Here is a 13,915-nt window from a genome sequence, read left to right as displayed (position 1 = left end):
TGCTGTTGTTCTTTCATCAGTCACCATGGATCCCAGCATGCGCCATGATTCCTCGTACTCGGCCCCTTACGCCCAGGGGGCTTCACCTCGAGGGCGGCATCCGCCTACAAGCAACGATGCGACGGGTTTGTCTGACGGTTTGAATCGACTATCTATTGGGACAGCCTCAGCGACTCCATTACCTGTTTCTTCGCCTGCTTTGTCACCTGCTTTGTCTCAGAAAAGTTCATCGCAGTTACGACAGCTATCGCCATTAGGGAACGTCCGTACCCCGCGGAAGACTCCCAGCTGCAACTCCCTTCGTGATGATCGCAGGACATCAACGACAAGCTTAAAGAAACGCGTGTCGACGAGCTCCCTGCGTTCTACTTATACCGCCGGTGGCCCAACTTCTCCGCGTCCCAGCTTGTCTAGACGGTCATCCTCGAACTTCCTGACATCACCTTCAGCAACCAACATGCGCTCGAAGTCTCCTGTGGTCGAAGAGCCACCACCCACAGCTGCTTCTATTGCCGCTGAACATTTCCAGAAGGAAGTTGAATTTCACTCTTCGGAGGACTTACAGTCCGAAACCTTGGTTGTGATACAAGATGCTTGTTATGGACACAGATTCTCGCGTCCGAGATCGACGCAGGCAGCGCTGAATACTATTGTTGAGCGTCCAGAGCGTATTCGCGCCATTGTACTCGGCCTCAGTGTTGCATATGTGCGTATTGGCAAGAGGCATACTGGTGGACAATTCCCCCCTCACCCAGATCTGGACGTCAAGATGCTCCCTGTGCCGCCGTTTCAGATCCGCAAAACAGCCAGAAGCATACCTTTGAATTCGCCTGCAGTTACTCACATCCACGGCACTAAGTGGATGGATGATCTAAAGACCATGTGCGCTGCGGCAGGAGAGCGGCTAGCCTCGAACCAGAAAGAGCTGGTTCGGCCACGCAGTTCAGGGAAGGAAGATGCGAACGCTCCCAAGCTCCACGAAGGTGATCTCTATCTCTGCTCTGACTCTCTGGACGCTTTTCAGGGCGCCCTAGGTGGAGTGTGCGAAGGTGTGGATGCTGTTTTTGGACCTAGTTCGACTAAGCGCGCCTTCGTATGCATCCGTCCCCCAGGCCATCACTGTTCTTCGGGCCATCCTTCTGGGTTCTGCTGGATCAACAATGTCCATGTTAGTATCAGCCATGCTGCTATGGAACACGGTCTCACCCATGCTGCGATTATCGATTTCGATTTACATCATGGGGACGGTTCGCAGGCCATTGCGTGGGAGCAAAACCGGAAAGCGGTCGCTGCCGGGAAGAACGCTGCTCCTTTCAAGAAAGTCGCGATTGGTTACTTTAGTCTCCATGACATCAATTCATACCCGTGTGAATATGGTGAAGAGGACAAGGTTCGCAATGCTAGTGTATGCATCGACAATGCGCATGGACAATCTATATGGAACGTTCACCTCGAGCCATGGAAGACACCGACAGAATTCTGGCGACTGTACAATGACAAATATTCAGTACTGCTCAAAAAGGCCCGCGATTTCTTACGCCTGCACACTGAACAACTGGCAAATACGCCCTCTGGCCCGGTCCCGAAAGCGGCCATATTCATCTCTGCCGGTTTTGATGCCAGCGAATGGGAAAGTGCTGGCATGCAGAGGCACAAGGTCAATGTTCCTACCGATTTCTACGCTAAATTCACTTCTGACATCGTAAGGCTTGCCGGCGAAGAAGGCTTGGGGGTCGATGGCAGAGTCATCAGTGTTCTTGAGGGAGGGTACAGTGATCGGGCACTGACCAGCGGAGTATTGAGTCACATCTCAGGTCTAGCGGATCCACGAAGCAATGTCTCTGGTGCTGATGCCCAGCAAAATGGCCTCGCTTTGGAAATGATCGGACGCCTAGGTCTTAATGAAAACGCCGGTGATATTTCTCCCACACACGTTGAAGAGCCAATTATATTTGATACCAAATGGTGGGCACCTGAGTTATTAGAAGAACTGGAAGCTTTGGTATATCCGCCCACTACACCATCCAAACCGCGTGAAAAGGTGCCTACTTTCTTTGCTCCTACAGCGGCGTCTACCGCTAAAGCTGTCACACCGTCTCGGGATCGCAAATCAGGTGGTGAATTAAATATCCCTCCCCCACTTCCTGAGGTGAACTGGTCGACTGCTAGTCATGAGCTATTCAAGGTCCTCATACCAAGCGATCGCCAGACCATGAGCTGTCGCGCGGAGGACCTCAAGGTGGAATCCTCCTCTCGAGCTCGCCGAGAACGACAAGCGGCCCCAGAAGGGGCACAGATGCCTGCTAAGGAGCAGGGTCGCATGCAACTTCGTGAGAGGAAGCCCAAAGCATCTGTTCCCTCGACGCCCAGGCGTCCGGCACCGAAGACTAATCGGAGAACTACCATCGGCGATGTCGCTGATCTCCCGGATCCTTCACGCGGAAAGTCGCCAGCTGTCGGTTCCTCCAAAAGCAACCGGAGACAGAGTGCTACTAGTTTGGCGTCAGATGCACCCGATCCTCAGCGGGAAGAACGGGCGAGGACCCCATCTCGGGTATCCAGCGACGGCCGCCAAGTCAGTTCAAGACCTGCGACGGCCACTGGCACAAAACCGTCAGATATGTTGGGCGCAAAAAAGACCAAATTGAGCGGGTCCCGTGGCTCAACACCGAAGCGATCAGCTAGCCCTAGAAAAGCCGTTCCTCCTGTGCCGAAAGTGCCCTCACCATTTTTGGCAGAGCCCTCGGCAGCGTCTTCGGTGGCTGGTGTGTCTTCGACTTCGGGTACACAGAGGCGAGTTTCTGCGGGTGGAGAGACGCAGAACAACGATATGGATAATCTTGCCGCGGGAGTGCGGAAACTCAATATCAAACTGAAGGTTCCATCACCTGAAGAGAATGCTCTTCGCGAGAAAAACGCTGCAGATCAGCACAAGAAGACTACGTCCAGGTCTCCTAAGAAGTCCGCGACATCGAAACCTCAACCTACTGCTCCCAAATCTGCAGCAAGGACGCCCTTGGCTGCAAAGGGTGCTGGCCACCCTCAGCCTCCTTCAGCACAGATCAAGCAAAAGCCCACTGAAGGGAATCAGCTACCGCAACTTGAAAAAGTGCCACTCGCCCAAAGTCACAATGATCCAATGTCTGGGCCTTCTTCTCCGTCTCCTACGGTATCAGGGCCAAACATGCCACAAATGACCGTGATGACCGGTAATGTTGGGGAGGTCGTGCGAGGCCATATCCCTGGACCACCTCAGCGATCTGTTTCAGATACCATGTCTCCCCCACTTACTCCAGGTACTTCACATGATATGCCATCACCGCAGATATCGGTACACTCGCCACCTGCGTCTGTGGTGCAGCCCAAACAGAATCTACCTGTTTTCACGTCTACTGGACCGATTCCATTCGCTAAAACTCAGGTGTCCGTTCCTCACCAGGTCGATGAAAGCCGCGTGGAAAACCGGCCCCCGTCGTCTTCTGGTCATCCCCATCACCCCTACGAGCATATGCCATAATTGCACGGGGAAAGCATCATCACGGTCTGTCGGGATCCGACACTGAGAAGATATCCATAATCTCTGGCTTGCCTGCATCAATGTTGGAGCATTTTTTTGACCTGCCGGTTTAGCCGACTGTATTACTATGTCTGGGTGTTGCGTTCGCTAATCTTGTCAATATACCCTCCTGTGCGTGTCTAGAATCACCTATTTCTCATTGATCTTTCTTCTGTTTCATAATCTTTATGGGCTGTATTTTCAAGAGAGTTGTTTTGAGTATCCTACTACGTATCCCGATCAATCAAAATTCCAATCTTGACTCTTTCTTTTTCAGTTAATGATAAGGGCTCTACTTCTCGCTAGAAATGGTGTATAAGATACTTCCAATCGTTTGAGTTATTCCTAGTACGTAGCTCGATATAATGCACTCCAGAGTAGGTGTATATACTCGTTATCCTGCGGGGTAGCTAGCTTACCTAAACGTTGGCATTTCCCCGCATAACTGAGCTATTCCAAAAGTAGACTAGCTCCCGATATGGATCTGTGCGAAGATCGAGATTAGATAAGCACCGCCACAGCTGCGCCTCAAGGAATCTTCTCCGCGTGTCTGGCTGCTCCGCTCAGTCTGTCAGCAACAGCTCCAAGGCTGCTTTGTACTCATTCACATCCATCCATCGGCGTTTGCCACTCGCTCATGACGCGTACTGTCTGCCTGGCTTTTCTTTCTTTTAATATCTTGAGAAACGAGAAGACCTGATCTTCTGAGAACTGTCTTTTTTCCCTGGATTCTCCCCAGTCTGTCACTCTCGATAAACCCAATACAATGTCTCCGATCACGGTAACGATTAGACAGACACCATCTGATTCGGACCAAAAGAAGCCCGAATCATTCAGCCAAATTCCCGACCACGACCTAGAAGCGATCGGTCGCAACTGTCAGTTCGAATACTGTCACCAGCTCGATTTCCTCCCTTTCCGCTGCGAGTCTTGCAAGGGCACATTCTGTCTCGACCATCGAACAGAGACAGCACACAAATGCAGCCATGCTGGAGAATGGGCACGACGACGACAGGCGGCGAATACAGCAACCACGTCTAGTCTTCCTTTGGAGAAACCAACCATCTACAACTCGATACAGTGTTCCCATCCGGCGTGCAAAACGCTCATCGACACCGCGAAAGATCCCGCTGTGCACTGCGATAAGTGCAATCGGAAATACTGCTTGAAACATCGGCTGAGAGAAGAGCATGATTGTTCAAAATTAATCCCTCTTGGAGCACGTCCGGGCCATGGAGGATCAACGCCCAACGACACAATCAAGTCGATGTTCTCTCGTATTCGAACATGGGGAAACAATGCAACTTCAATAGGACCGAACGGAAAACCAAAACCAACCTCGGCCGCCTCACGCATGGTACAGGTGAACACGATGAAGAAGACAGCCAAGGGCGAAGCAAGCATCCCCGCCGACAAACGTATCTATTTACATGTCGTCGGGACCTCAACCACGCAAAGACCAGATCCTCCTACCAGCAATCTTTTCTTTGACACCAGATGGAAAGTTGGACGAGTGTTGGATGATGCAGCGAGGAGACTTGGCGTTGAGAATCTGAATAATCGAGCAGACAGCGAAGAGGCGAAATTGAGGATTTTCCACATCGAATCCGGGGAGTTTCTCGAATTTTCAGACACAATTGGCGATGGAAAGTTGAAGTCAGGAGATACTATTGTTCTCATGAGAGGAGCTGGCGTGATGTTGGGAAAATAGATGATGATCTGGGCCATCCCATCTCAAATACTCTTTTTCGGTGGTGATAATCTGTTTTGTTTTGTTCCTTTTATGCATGTTGTTCCGGATACCAAGCATACGCCAATTATATATATACCCCGCAGCCTTCTGGCTGCAATTTTTTGAATTTAATGCATTGGCGATTCGCTTCAGGTTGCTTTTTGACATCGAATCAATCTCATAGCATAGCGCATTACATAGAAATGGCTGATTCCCATGACTTTTTTCATCAACAATTGTCGAGGTGATATATCACGATCTGATTTGCATTGTATATATAATTTATAATGAACTTATCGATTCATCAATCAATTCTATATATTCAACAAAACAGAAGAACATACTATACATACGCATCGGAAACGTTCTCTTTCTTTTACTTAACAATCATACACAGAAGCGTCTGTATATAATACGGAGTTTGTAAAAGTATCTCCAGATTAGGCTAAGCAGTACCAGTACGGACATCTCTACATCAACTTCCAGTGCAAGCAAGCAGGTCAATATCGAAGAGACCAATTGCACCACCAACGTGGTTGCAGGAAATGCACACATTCAACAGAATCAGCTCAGCTGTACTAAAGCCATTAGAGCAATATGTAAAAGTTCTCTTAATTCAAATAACTTTTATTTATTAATTATCCTTTGCGCGTCATGTTCTCATTGTCTCGTGTCAGATATTTCGAGCGCCCACCAAAAAAAAAAAAAAAGAAAAAGAAAAAGAAAAAAAAGTAAAAATAGTAGCCTTTCTATTCTGACAGCAGATCAACTCCTACGCCGCGCAATGCCTCGACAGCCCACTTTGGTATATCCGATTTGTTCTTGTAGAGCTTCTCGAAGAACTCGCGAAGGAAATCGGGGTAGCGGTCTTCTATGATGGCTTGTCTGACGGAGCCCATGAGAGAGAGCAAGTAGTGTACATTGTGCATTGTAAGTCTGGGGGTATTAGTCAACAACAAGTGTAATCTGACATATAGAAAAGAGCACGGGGAACTTACAAATGAGCACCAACTGTCTCTTTTGCAGCAAGATGGTGGATATATGCCTTGGTTATTCCGAGGCCGCCCTTTTCAGTGGACCGGCAGCAGATGCATTCGCAGCCTTCTTCTATAGGAGAGAAATCGGCCGCATAAGAATGGTTGCGGAGATTATATGTTCCATAGCTGGTTACAGCATTTCCGAAACGCTAGGATCTTGCGTCAGCTGGGATTTGTCTGGAAGAAGTCTCATTGCTAAGCTAAAGCAACTTACTGCTGTCCTTGTTGGCCAGACACAATCAAACATGTCTGCACCCAGAGCCACAGATACAACGAGATCTTCGGGGTATCCCTGTAATCTGTTAGCGATATCGAGAAGAAAAAGTGAAGGGTTGACACGTACAACACCCATGACATATCTAGGCTTCTTTTCGGGAAGAAGGCCAGTACAAGTATCCACCCTGGGGTAATCTGTCAGTGGATCAAATTTCTGCACTGGAACTGCTGAAACCAACGCACACTTTGCAAAAGTCCTCCTTCGCTTCACCACCTGAGAGCCCACCTATTGCGATACCCGGGGTGTCTCGAGCCACCATTTCTGCGCAGCATTGCCTCCGCATTTCTAGGTCTAGACCTCCCTGAATAATGCAGAACAGATTCTGACGTTCAGGATATTTGTGGGCGTCAATACAACGATCTAGCCATCGCACAGAGCGCTCCATGGCCTCTTTCATCCGAGCCTTGTCAGGAGAGGTAGTGACAATAACGTCATCTAGCTGCATGATGATATCTGAACCGATTGAATTCTGTAACGAAATCGAGTGTTCTGGTGTTAGGAGCCTGTGCGAATTTCAACAGCGTAAGCAAGTCGCATTACGACAGTAATGACTGAAGGTATGTATATCCGGGGATCCACCTACATCGGCGTTCCATCGTGTGGACTGAGAAACCGAACACCTTCCTCCGTAACTTTTGCTAGTTTCAGGAGAGAGACCATCTGGAACCTGTAGAGGAAAGTAGTAAGTATCAAACCTTCTACTGAAGGAACCCCGTTTTCAGGGAATTATATTAGGAACCACGAAAACCTCCCCCTTAACATCATACACCTAATCAAAGCATGGAACGGAAATAAACCCACCCACCACTGTCGGTTAGGATATTTCGATCCCATCCTTGCAACTTGTGTGCACCGCCTACTTGATCCAACACCGCTTGACCCGGCTTCAGTCCCAAATGATACGTATTATTCAAGCAGAGCATGCAACCTGTTTGTGCCAGCTGTTCTGGCGTAAGTCCTTTCAAAGAGGCTTGCGTAGCAACGGGCATAAAGATCGGAAGTGGCACAGCTCCATGTGGAAGATGGAGGGTGCTGGCGCGAGCTTTGGTTGTCTGGATAGATTGACATTATGTCAGATATTACGTGAAAATTCGAGAAGCTGGAATGTTCTTGACGACATACAGAGCACTTAGCTATTAAATCAAAGGTCAATGCCGACGGCATTGCCTTGCGCGTGGCAGTTGTTGACATTTCCACGCTCCCCTGGGCGCTGAGGTTGGAAATTGGAAGCGTTGAAGTATGATTATTGCGAGCTAAAGCTCTGAATTATATATATGGACAGATGATATGATAAAAGACACCCAAGGATCTCCAATGCGGTGTATCGCAAATTATTATTTCCCCTCCGCAATTGAATATCTCCTTCCCCGCGGAATCGATAACGGAGATATTTTACGATCTCCGATGTCACCGTTTGCTGTGTTTGCAAGTCTGCCCCAGATTACATAATATACTGCTAGTGCAACTAACCACCTACGTATGCCCCCTACCTAGGTAGGTCGTCGTTAACGGAATATTATTACAGCAATGATAATAATGTGGACGATAATTAAAGAACCTATTATCTGATCATGAGATGGAATCTTGACTTATAAGTTGAAGACAAGTAGTTAGCGTAGATCGATTAGCTAATACGACGAGGGTATCTTCCTTTCAGCATTACAAGCGTGTGTCTGTGCTCGAATTCTCAAAAGTAAACAAATGAAGTATCATGCGCGCGTCAATCAGTTGCTGGTAAAGTAGTTGGCAGCAATAACGGGTCCCAGGTTTGCCTTCTTCTCAAACGCATCCAGATCATACCGCATCCTGCGTCTAACGCCGACGGGCTTGCCTCCAGCCGGCGCGTACTTGGTCACGTCAAAGCCCTCGGGCTGCTCATAGAGCAGAAACACGTAACGGTGCGGCCCGCTTCCGGGCGGGGGTCCAGGCCTGGCATAGTTGGCGATGACAGGAGTATCGTGAGGCTTCAGCACAGAGGTGCCGCCTTCTGTCACCTCAGGTGTCAAGCCCGATTGCACCCAGTGGAGAACGGGGCCCAAGAAGTTGAAAGACTTAAAAGGAGCATCGAGATCGACGTTGATCACGAGATATGTGCCGGAGGTCGTGTTGAAAGATAGCTCGGGGGGAGAAGTTGCTTCTGTTAGAACTAGTAAACATCATGTGCTGATGACAAGGATAGCAAGGAAAAAATTGGCCACTGCTGGCATTTAGGAGTCACGTACCTGCTTTGGGGATATGCTGTCCCGGTTCAACCTTGTTGCCGTTGATCGTCAATCCTAGGATCTTGGACTTGTCATCCTTGATTGCTGACAGTGCGGCCTCTGCGCTCTTGCATGGAGCCATCTTGAATTGTTTCTTCAGTGGAAATGAGAAATGGATAGATTTCCAGGGTGTCAACCTTGGAAGTTGATGAAAAAGGGGGTTAATGCAATGCTTTGCTGGCTGGAGCTAAGTGGCCTGACTATCGGACATTACAGCCTTATCTCCGCCTGGCCTGGGGCGTTTTTTCGTGCTGGAGAGTTCTGGGATAATACGCATATTCTACTTCTGGTGATAAAGTACCTAGTGTAGTATATAGTCCCAGATCGAAGTCCACAAGTATGATCCTTCCGCTGCCGCCTCTACTAAGTACCGTCGGCCCCTGCTTGCTGCCATCCTTCCGTTGCTTCACTACAATGCTTCTGGGCTGAGAAAGAATTCTTGCTCCTATTACTCCTATCTCTACTAAATATGCTTAAAAGAAAGGGGCCACTTGTCGCGCCCTAGGATCTTTCTTAGTTATGCTTTCTGCTGTACTTGGGAAAAAGTTCAAAGAGTCCGCTGACTCGAGACCGTTATATATACGCTCTTAAAATAATGTGCCGTTGAATTGGGAACCTGCATGTCCTTGCATTTAACAAGCGCTTGGAAGGGACTTCTTCTTTCGGAGGCGTTGATATATGGCCACTAGCGCGTATTTCATAGCGCGATTCTATTCCTTTAAGCTGATTGATCCTAACTCGGTAGCTGATTATGTTAGTAATGTGGATCTGATAACTAACATGTGGTGCAGAAAGGGCCGCGGTATTTCAGAGATAGAAAATAATGGATATTGCAGAGATACTTTCATCATTAGCTTAACCATACTGAAAACATACCTTATCACTCAACAATCAGTTACATTATTTCTCGAGGTCTGATGCTTTCTTATCAGGTGTAGTCTGGAATGGACGGTTCAGATTCATCCTGCAGAACAAATACTATCTCACTCCCCGCATTGCTTCCTAATACAAGAATTTCATCTTCAATACTTTACTGCTGATATGACCAACAGCCGATCTGATGTTTGTCAAATCTGGGTTCTCCGCAGGGTGTCTTTCGCTGTGGCCATGGTACTTCGAGACCAGAGGTGGTTCCATAGCGTAGAATGTTAAGGGATTGTATCGAGTATACAATAAATTTGTTCTCATTTGAAAATATACAACGGTCCTTATTGATTTATCTTTGAGGAGAGAGTCATTTTGTGATATAAGTTCAATCCTATAATGGAGACAAGATGGCGGCAACATCGGGTAGTAGAGCTTATCATGTCTCTCTCCATCACTACCCTTAAGCTAACAGTTTGATATCCTCTCAGCCTGCGAATAGTGTTGTGCAGTTTCACTGTCAAGCAATGGCTTTTCTTCCTCGTAAGGTCAGTATTCCTACCTCATAGCTGGAGTACACTAAATATACTCAAGAGTGGCGACATCAAGCATTGTCGCGTTGAAATGATCCGGGGACTTATCGTCTATAGATCATCATTTTTTTAAAGGAGAGGGGCAATAACATGTCATCTGCAAATGGAACAGACATCGAGTCATACCATGGAAGTACGGAGTATATACTAGTAGCTGTATAAGTAGTGCAACCTTATCTTCCCGCACCCCGCATGTATCCCGCGGCTAATTAACTAACAAGTGGAAAGTCAAAAACAGTCGAATCGATACTCTCTTATCGAATGTTCCTTGTCAATCAATGCACGCGATCTATATCATGCTAATAAAAATCAGTATGGAAAAGCGTCCTTCACAAAAGAGCTGCTCCTCGCTGCATAGACATGATCTGGATCTTGGCACAGTGAACTCAGCCTCGGCGATCGGAAACTCCCTGATAATCCACAGGATGCAGTTTTTCCTAGAGTGATCTAGCCCCCAAGGGACTAAAAAGCGGTCAAGATGAGAGCGATGGACAGCCCGTACTTCCTCGTCGCGTATCTGGATTGATCCTGTGCAACATCAACATCTTGTTTCTTATCAGAATGTGCTACATGTAGGTAGAAAGTGCTGTCCTCGTCGCATCATAATCAATACACAGAAAGAATATTTGCTTGTTGCACTATGTTATGTCCCACGCTACAGAGCCTTCCTTCACTAGTTCCCCCGTAGATAGATGGAGTCTATGGCCAATGCCCTGATAGTACTCCGTATAATACTGTACCCCGTACTTAAGTCCAGCTAACACATACTTTACCCCACACTCTCGGCGGGTTCAAAAAGGGACCTTCCCCAGAATCTTTCCCCAACCCAGGGTCCTCAAGTCACTTTTTTGCGTCGTTCCACGGAAATGTCAGAGGTAGATATTGTGAAAGAACCCGCAAAGGCGGTTAAGGATCTCGAAGGGGGCATCTATGTACGATTACTCGCATCCTTACCTACTCAACCATCTGAGATAATTATGTCCTACAGGTGGTCGATCATGGACGCTAGCTAATATTGCGCGAAGGAGAACTCTTGCAATCAAAAAGATGCGACGCTAGACCTAAGAACAATCAACGCCAGCGAGAGGGCTCTCATTCTGAAGCAAGATCTTCGCATCGTGCCGCTATGTGCCGGCATCTACTTACTCTGCTATCTGGATCGATCAAATATCGGTATTTCCAACAATGTTTTTGGATGCTCAGATAGAGTAGTTTTTACTGATGTTCCGCCCCACAGGAAATGCAAAGGTTCTGAACTCCGAAACGCATAATGACCTTTTATCTGAGACGCATATGACTTCGTATGAATACACGTGAGTTCTAAGCTTTGATTTCTCTCAAAATAGGGAGAAACTGCTGACGACACTCATTAGGATCGCTTTAATGGTATTTCTTATCGCTTACGCCCTCTTCGAAGTTCCATCGAATTACTTTCTTAAAAAGCTCAGACCTAGCGTATGGCTCCTGATATCCCTCTAGCCCAAAAACGGAAAAATACTGACTCTAATCAGAGATGGATTGCTTTCCTCATGCTAGCATGGGGTGCGATATCAATGGGACTCGGTGGCGCGCACACCTACGCACAAGTGACAGGGATCCGTTTCCTCCTGGGCGTAGTTGAAGCCGGACTCTTCCCTGGTCTAGTCTACTATCTGACCTTCTGGTATCGAACTTCGGAACGATCCATACGGGTTGCTCTGATTCTCGCATCTGCAACACTAGCCGGGGCATTCAGCGGCGCTATTGCATACGGCGTGGGCCACATCAACGGCGCAAAGGGACTGTCTGCTTGGCGTTGGCTTTTTATCATTGAGGGTGCGCCGTCTTGTGCGTCTGCTTTTCTTATCTGGTTCTTTTTACCGGATTATCCAGAAACGGCAAGATGGCTCACGGCGGAGGAGCGAGAGCTCGCCATGATAAGACTCAAAGATGAAGGTTCGAAGGGCAATGCAAAAGCGATGTCATGGGAGGATGCTAAGGCTGTTCTGGCTGATTGGAGGTTATACGCTCATTATGCTGTAAGTTATACTATCTGACTCTGAAGCATCGATCAGAGTGGAGAACAGTTTGTGTTTGATATGTACTGTACTAACTAACACGATCTCACAAACTCAACAGGTCTATTTCGGAATATCCGCTCCGTTCTCAAGTTTATCCCTCTTTACGCCTTCTCTCACAGCAGGTCTGGGTTACTCTAGTCTGCAAGCGCAGCTGATGACTGTTCCACCATGGGCCGTCGCATACGTCGTAACAGTCGCCGCTTCCTGGTCAGCGGATCATTTCAATTCGTACGTTGAAGTCATACATGAACATTCCACATCACAAGAAAGACCCTACTTTAATAAATAAGTAAAACGGCATAAGAACTAACACATTCAATTTTAACAGCCGTGGCCTCCACTCTGCCGCATTCGCCCTCATTGGAGCAATGGGCTTCCTAGCATCTGCTGTCCTCCCTGCAGACGCATATCTCGTAAGTCTTCAAACAACATGCTTCCCATCCTTACCACCGCATGATGTACAAAAAAAAAGACCAAAGAACTCCCAGTCTACTCTAGCTTACATATATTCCTCTCAACGTCTAGCATCGCTACGGTTGCCTCATCGTCGCCACCAGTGGCTCTTTCGCATGCATCCCGCCCCTACTTGGCTGGCTATCATCAAACATACACTCAACAGCGGGAGCCGGCCTCGCGATTGCAATGAACGTTTCGTTTGGCGCGCCAGGCCAGATCGTAGGTGTGTGGATATACAAGGCCAATGAGGCAAAGAGAGGTTATCCAACAGGTCACTGGACAAACGCGGCGCTTCTGCTGTTCGTTGCAGTTGGGTGTGTCCTTCTGAGATTGTATTATGGACTCTTGAATGCAAAGAGGAGCGGGCAGATGAATGGCAAGAGGTTCGCATACTGAGATCTGAATGCAGGTTTTAAGATTAAGGTTGATCTGGGCGATGGAATGCATGAGATATTGCATAACGGGTATGCATGCAAGAAGTCATAATTAGAACCGTGACCAATGGGCGCCCTGTCTTTTTCTGGAAACTTGTTAGTGTTCCACCGAGGGAGCGCATAGTTTGGCTAAATCGTTGGTGTCATTTCCTACTATTAGAAATGAACAGGTTTCTGCATCTGACAGTTCAAATGCAACCGGAACATTAAGATGCATACGCCACAAGGGAGTGTGTGCAAGGAACAACACGGTCGAGTACGAAGTTGGAAACTAATATCCCGTATGGGGCTCTTTTCAACAGAGGCAACGACAAGAAACCATACAAAGCGCCACACGATATCTCAATAAGCAATGTTGGCCTTAAGGCCAATCCAGATTGAATGCCCATGTTGTAGTATCCCAAGCTGACTTTGACAAGACTTAACAGAGCAAATCCCCCCGTTCCGTGTATAACTCCAATCCTGGCTTCGAATTATGAACCGAGCTTGTGATTGCGCTGGTTTCATATCGTGTGCTCTATTTCATGCGAACCCATCCAACGCGGCTTGTGCTTGTTAGGATATCCCAAATAAAGAAAATGCAACAGATAATATGCAAATGAATACATGAGAAATAAGAGATCGGCGGTACATAGCATCATGCGC

General features: G+C 47.7%; 5 protein-coding genes across 5 annotated transcripts; 3 read left to right on the top strand and 2 right to left on the bottom strand.

The window, feature by feature from the left end:
* Positions 1-25: 25 nt before the first annotated feature.
* C8Q69DRAFT_405118 (hypothetical protein) lies at positions 26-3,517 on the top strand (the record flags this gene model as incomplete). The annotated part of the gene is made up of 3 exons (XM_028628061.1): positions 26-2,495; positions 2,577-3,029; positions 3,111-3,517. 3 exons carry the CDS (start codon positions 26-28, stop codon positions 3,515-3,517), a joined length of 3,330 nt encoding a protein of 1,109 aa, XP_028483907.1.
* A 620-nt stretch (positions 3,518-4,137) lies between these two features.
* Positions 4,138-5,688, top strand: C8Q69DRAFT_473320 (hypothetical protein). Its single transcript, XM_028631033.1, has one exon. It carries the CDS (start codon positions 4,323-4,325, stop codon positions 5,265-5,267), a length of 945 nt encoding a protein of 314 aa, XP_028483906.1. The 5' UTR covers positions 4,138-4,322; the 3' UTR covers positions 5,268-5,688.
* Positions 5,689-5,976: 288 nt separating this feature from the next.
* Positions 5,977-7,966, bottom strand: C8Q69DRAFT_473319 (queuine tRNA-ribosyltransferase). The gene is made up of 8 exons (XM_028631032.1): positions 7,725-7,966; positions 7,404-7,654; positions 7,186-7,269; positions 6,785-7,105; positions 6,669-6,726; positions 6,540-6,617; positions 6,287-6,474; positions 5,977-6,224 (listed from the first exon to the last, which is right to left on the bottom strand). The coding sequence occupies exons 1-8, from the start codon at positions 7,791-7,793 to the stop codon at positions 6,038-6,040; spliced, it is 1,236 nt and encodes a 411-aa protein (XP_028483905.1). The 5' UTR covers positions 7,794-7,966; the 3' UTR covers positions 5,977-6,037.
* Positions 7,967-8,035: 69 nt separating this feature from the next.
* C8Q69DRAFT_473317 (putative protease inhibitor) lies at positions 8,036-9,100 on the bottom strand. Its single transcript, XM_028631031.1, has 2 exons — positions 8,825-9,100; positions 8,036-8,739 (listed from the first exon to the last, which is right to left on the bottom strand). Exons 1-2 carry the CDS (start codon positions 8,943-8,945, stop codon positions 8,327-8,329), a joined length of 534 nt encoding a protein of 177 aa, XP_028483904.1. The 5' UTR covers positions 8,946-9,100; the 3' UTR covers positions 8,036-8,326.
* Positions 9,101-11,101: 2,001 nt separating this feature from the next.
* C8Q69DRAFT_473315 (putative MFS transporter) lies at positions 11,102-13,394 on the top strand. Its single transcript, XM_028631030.1, has 8 exons — positions 11,102-11,252; positions 11,346-11,493; positions 11,558-11,633; positions 11,694-11,775; positions 11,832-12,338; positions 12,439-12,608; positions 12,709-12,793; positions 12,906-13,394. The coding sequence occupies exons 1-8, from the start codon at positions 11,187-11,189 to the stop codon at positions 13,230-13,232; spliced, it is 1,461 nt and encodes a 486-aa protein (XP_028483903.1). The 5' UTR covers positions 11,102-11,186; the 3' UTR covers positions 13,233-13,394.
* Positions 13,395-13,915: the final 521 nt, after the last annotated feature.

This window comes from Paecilomyces variotii (genome assembly GCF_004022145.1).
Source record: "Paecilomyces variotii strain CBS 101075 chromosome Unknown C8Q69scaffold_8, whole genome shotgun sequence".
NCBI lineage: Eukaryota > Fungi > Ascomycota > Eurotiomycetes > Eurotiales > Thermoascaceae > Paecilomyces > Paecilomyces variotii.
Note: the sequence above shows the minus strand (reverse complement) of the source record. Positions and strands in the feature narration are given on the sequence as shown.

Excerpts from the sequence above, each read along its gene's own strand:
- C8Q69DRAFT_473315 (XM_028631030.1), top strand. The coding sequence starts at position 11,187 with ATGTCAGAGGTAGATATTGTGAAAGAACCCGCAAAGGCGGTTAAGGAT. Across the intron at positions 11,494-11,557 it reads TCTGGATCGATCAAATATCG|GAAATGCAAAGGTTCTGAAC; the intron begins GTATTTCCAACA and ends TCCGCCCCACAG. Across the intron at positions 12,339-12,438 it reads GGTTATACGCTCATTATGCT|GTCTATTTCGGAATATCCGC; the intron begins GTAAGTTATACT and ends CAAACTCAACAG.
- C8Q69DRAFT_473317 (XM_028631031.1), bottom strand. The coding sequence starts at position 8,945 with ATGGCTCCATGCAAGAGCGCAGAGGCCGCACTGTCAGCAATCAAGGAT. Across the intron at positions 8,740-8,824 it reads ACAGCATATCCCCAAAGCAG|AAGCAACTTCTCCCCCCGAG; the intron begins GTACGTGACTCC and ends TAGTTCTAACAG.
- C8Q69DRAFT_473319 (XM_028631032.1), bottom strand. The coding sequence starts at position 7,793 with ATGTCAACAACTGCCACGCGCAAGGCAATGCCGTCGGCATTGACCTTT. Across the intron at positions 7,655-7,724 it reads ATTTAATAGCTAAGTGCTCT|ACAACCAAAGCTCGCGCCAG; the intron begins GTATGTCGTCAA and ends CAATCTATCCAG. Across the intron at positions 6,727-6,784 it reads AAGGAGGACTTTTGCAAAGT|GGTGGATACTTGTACTGGCC; the intron begins GTGCGTTGGTTT and ends AGATTACCCCAG.
- C8Q69DRAFT_473320 (XM_028631033.1), top strand. The coding sequence starts at position 4,323 with ATGTCTCCGATCACGGTAACGATTAGACAGACACCATCTGATTCGGAC.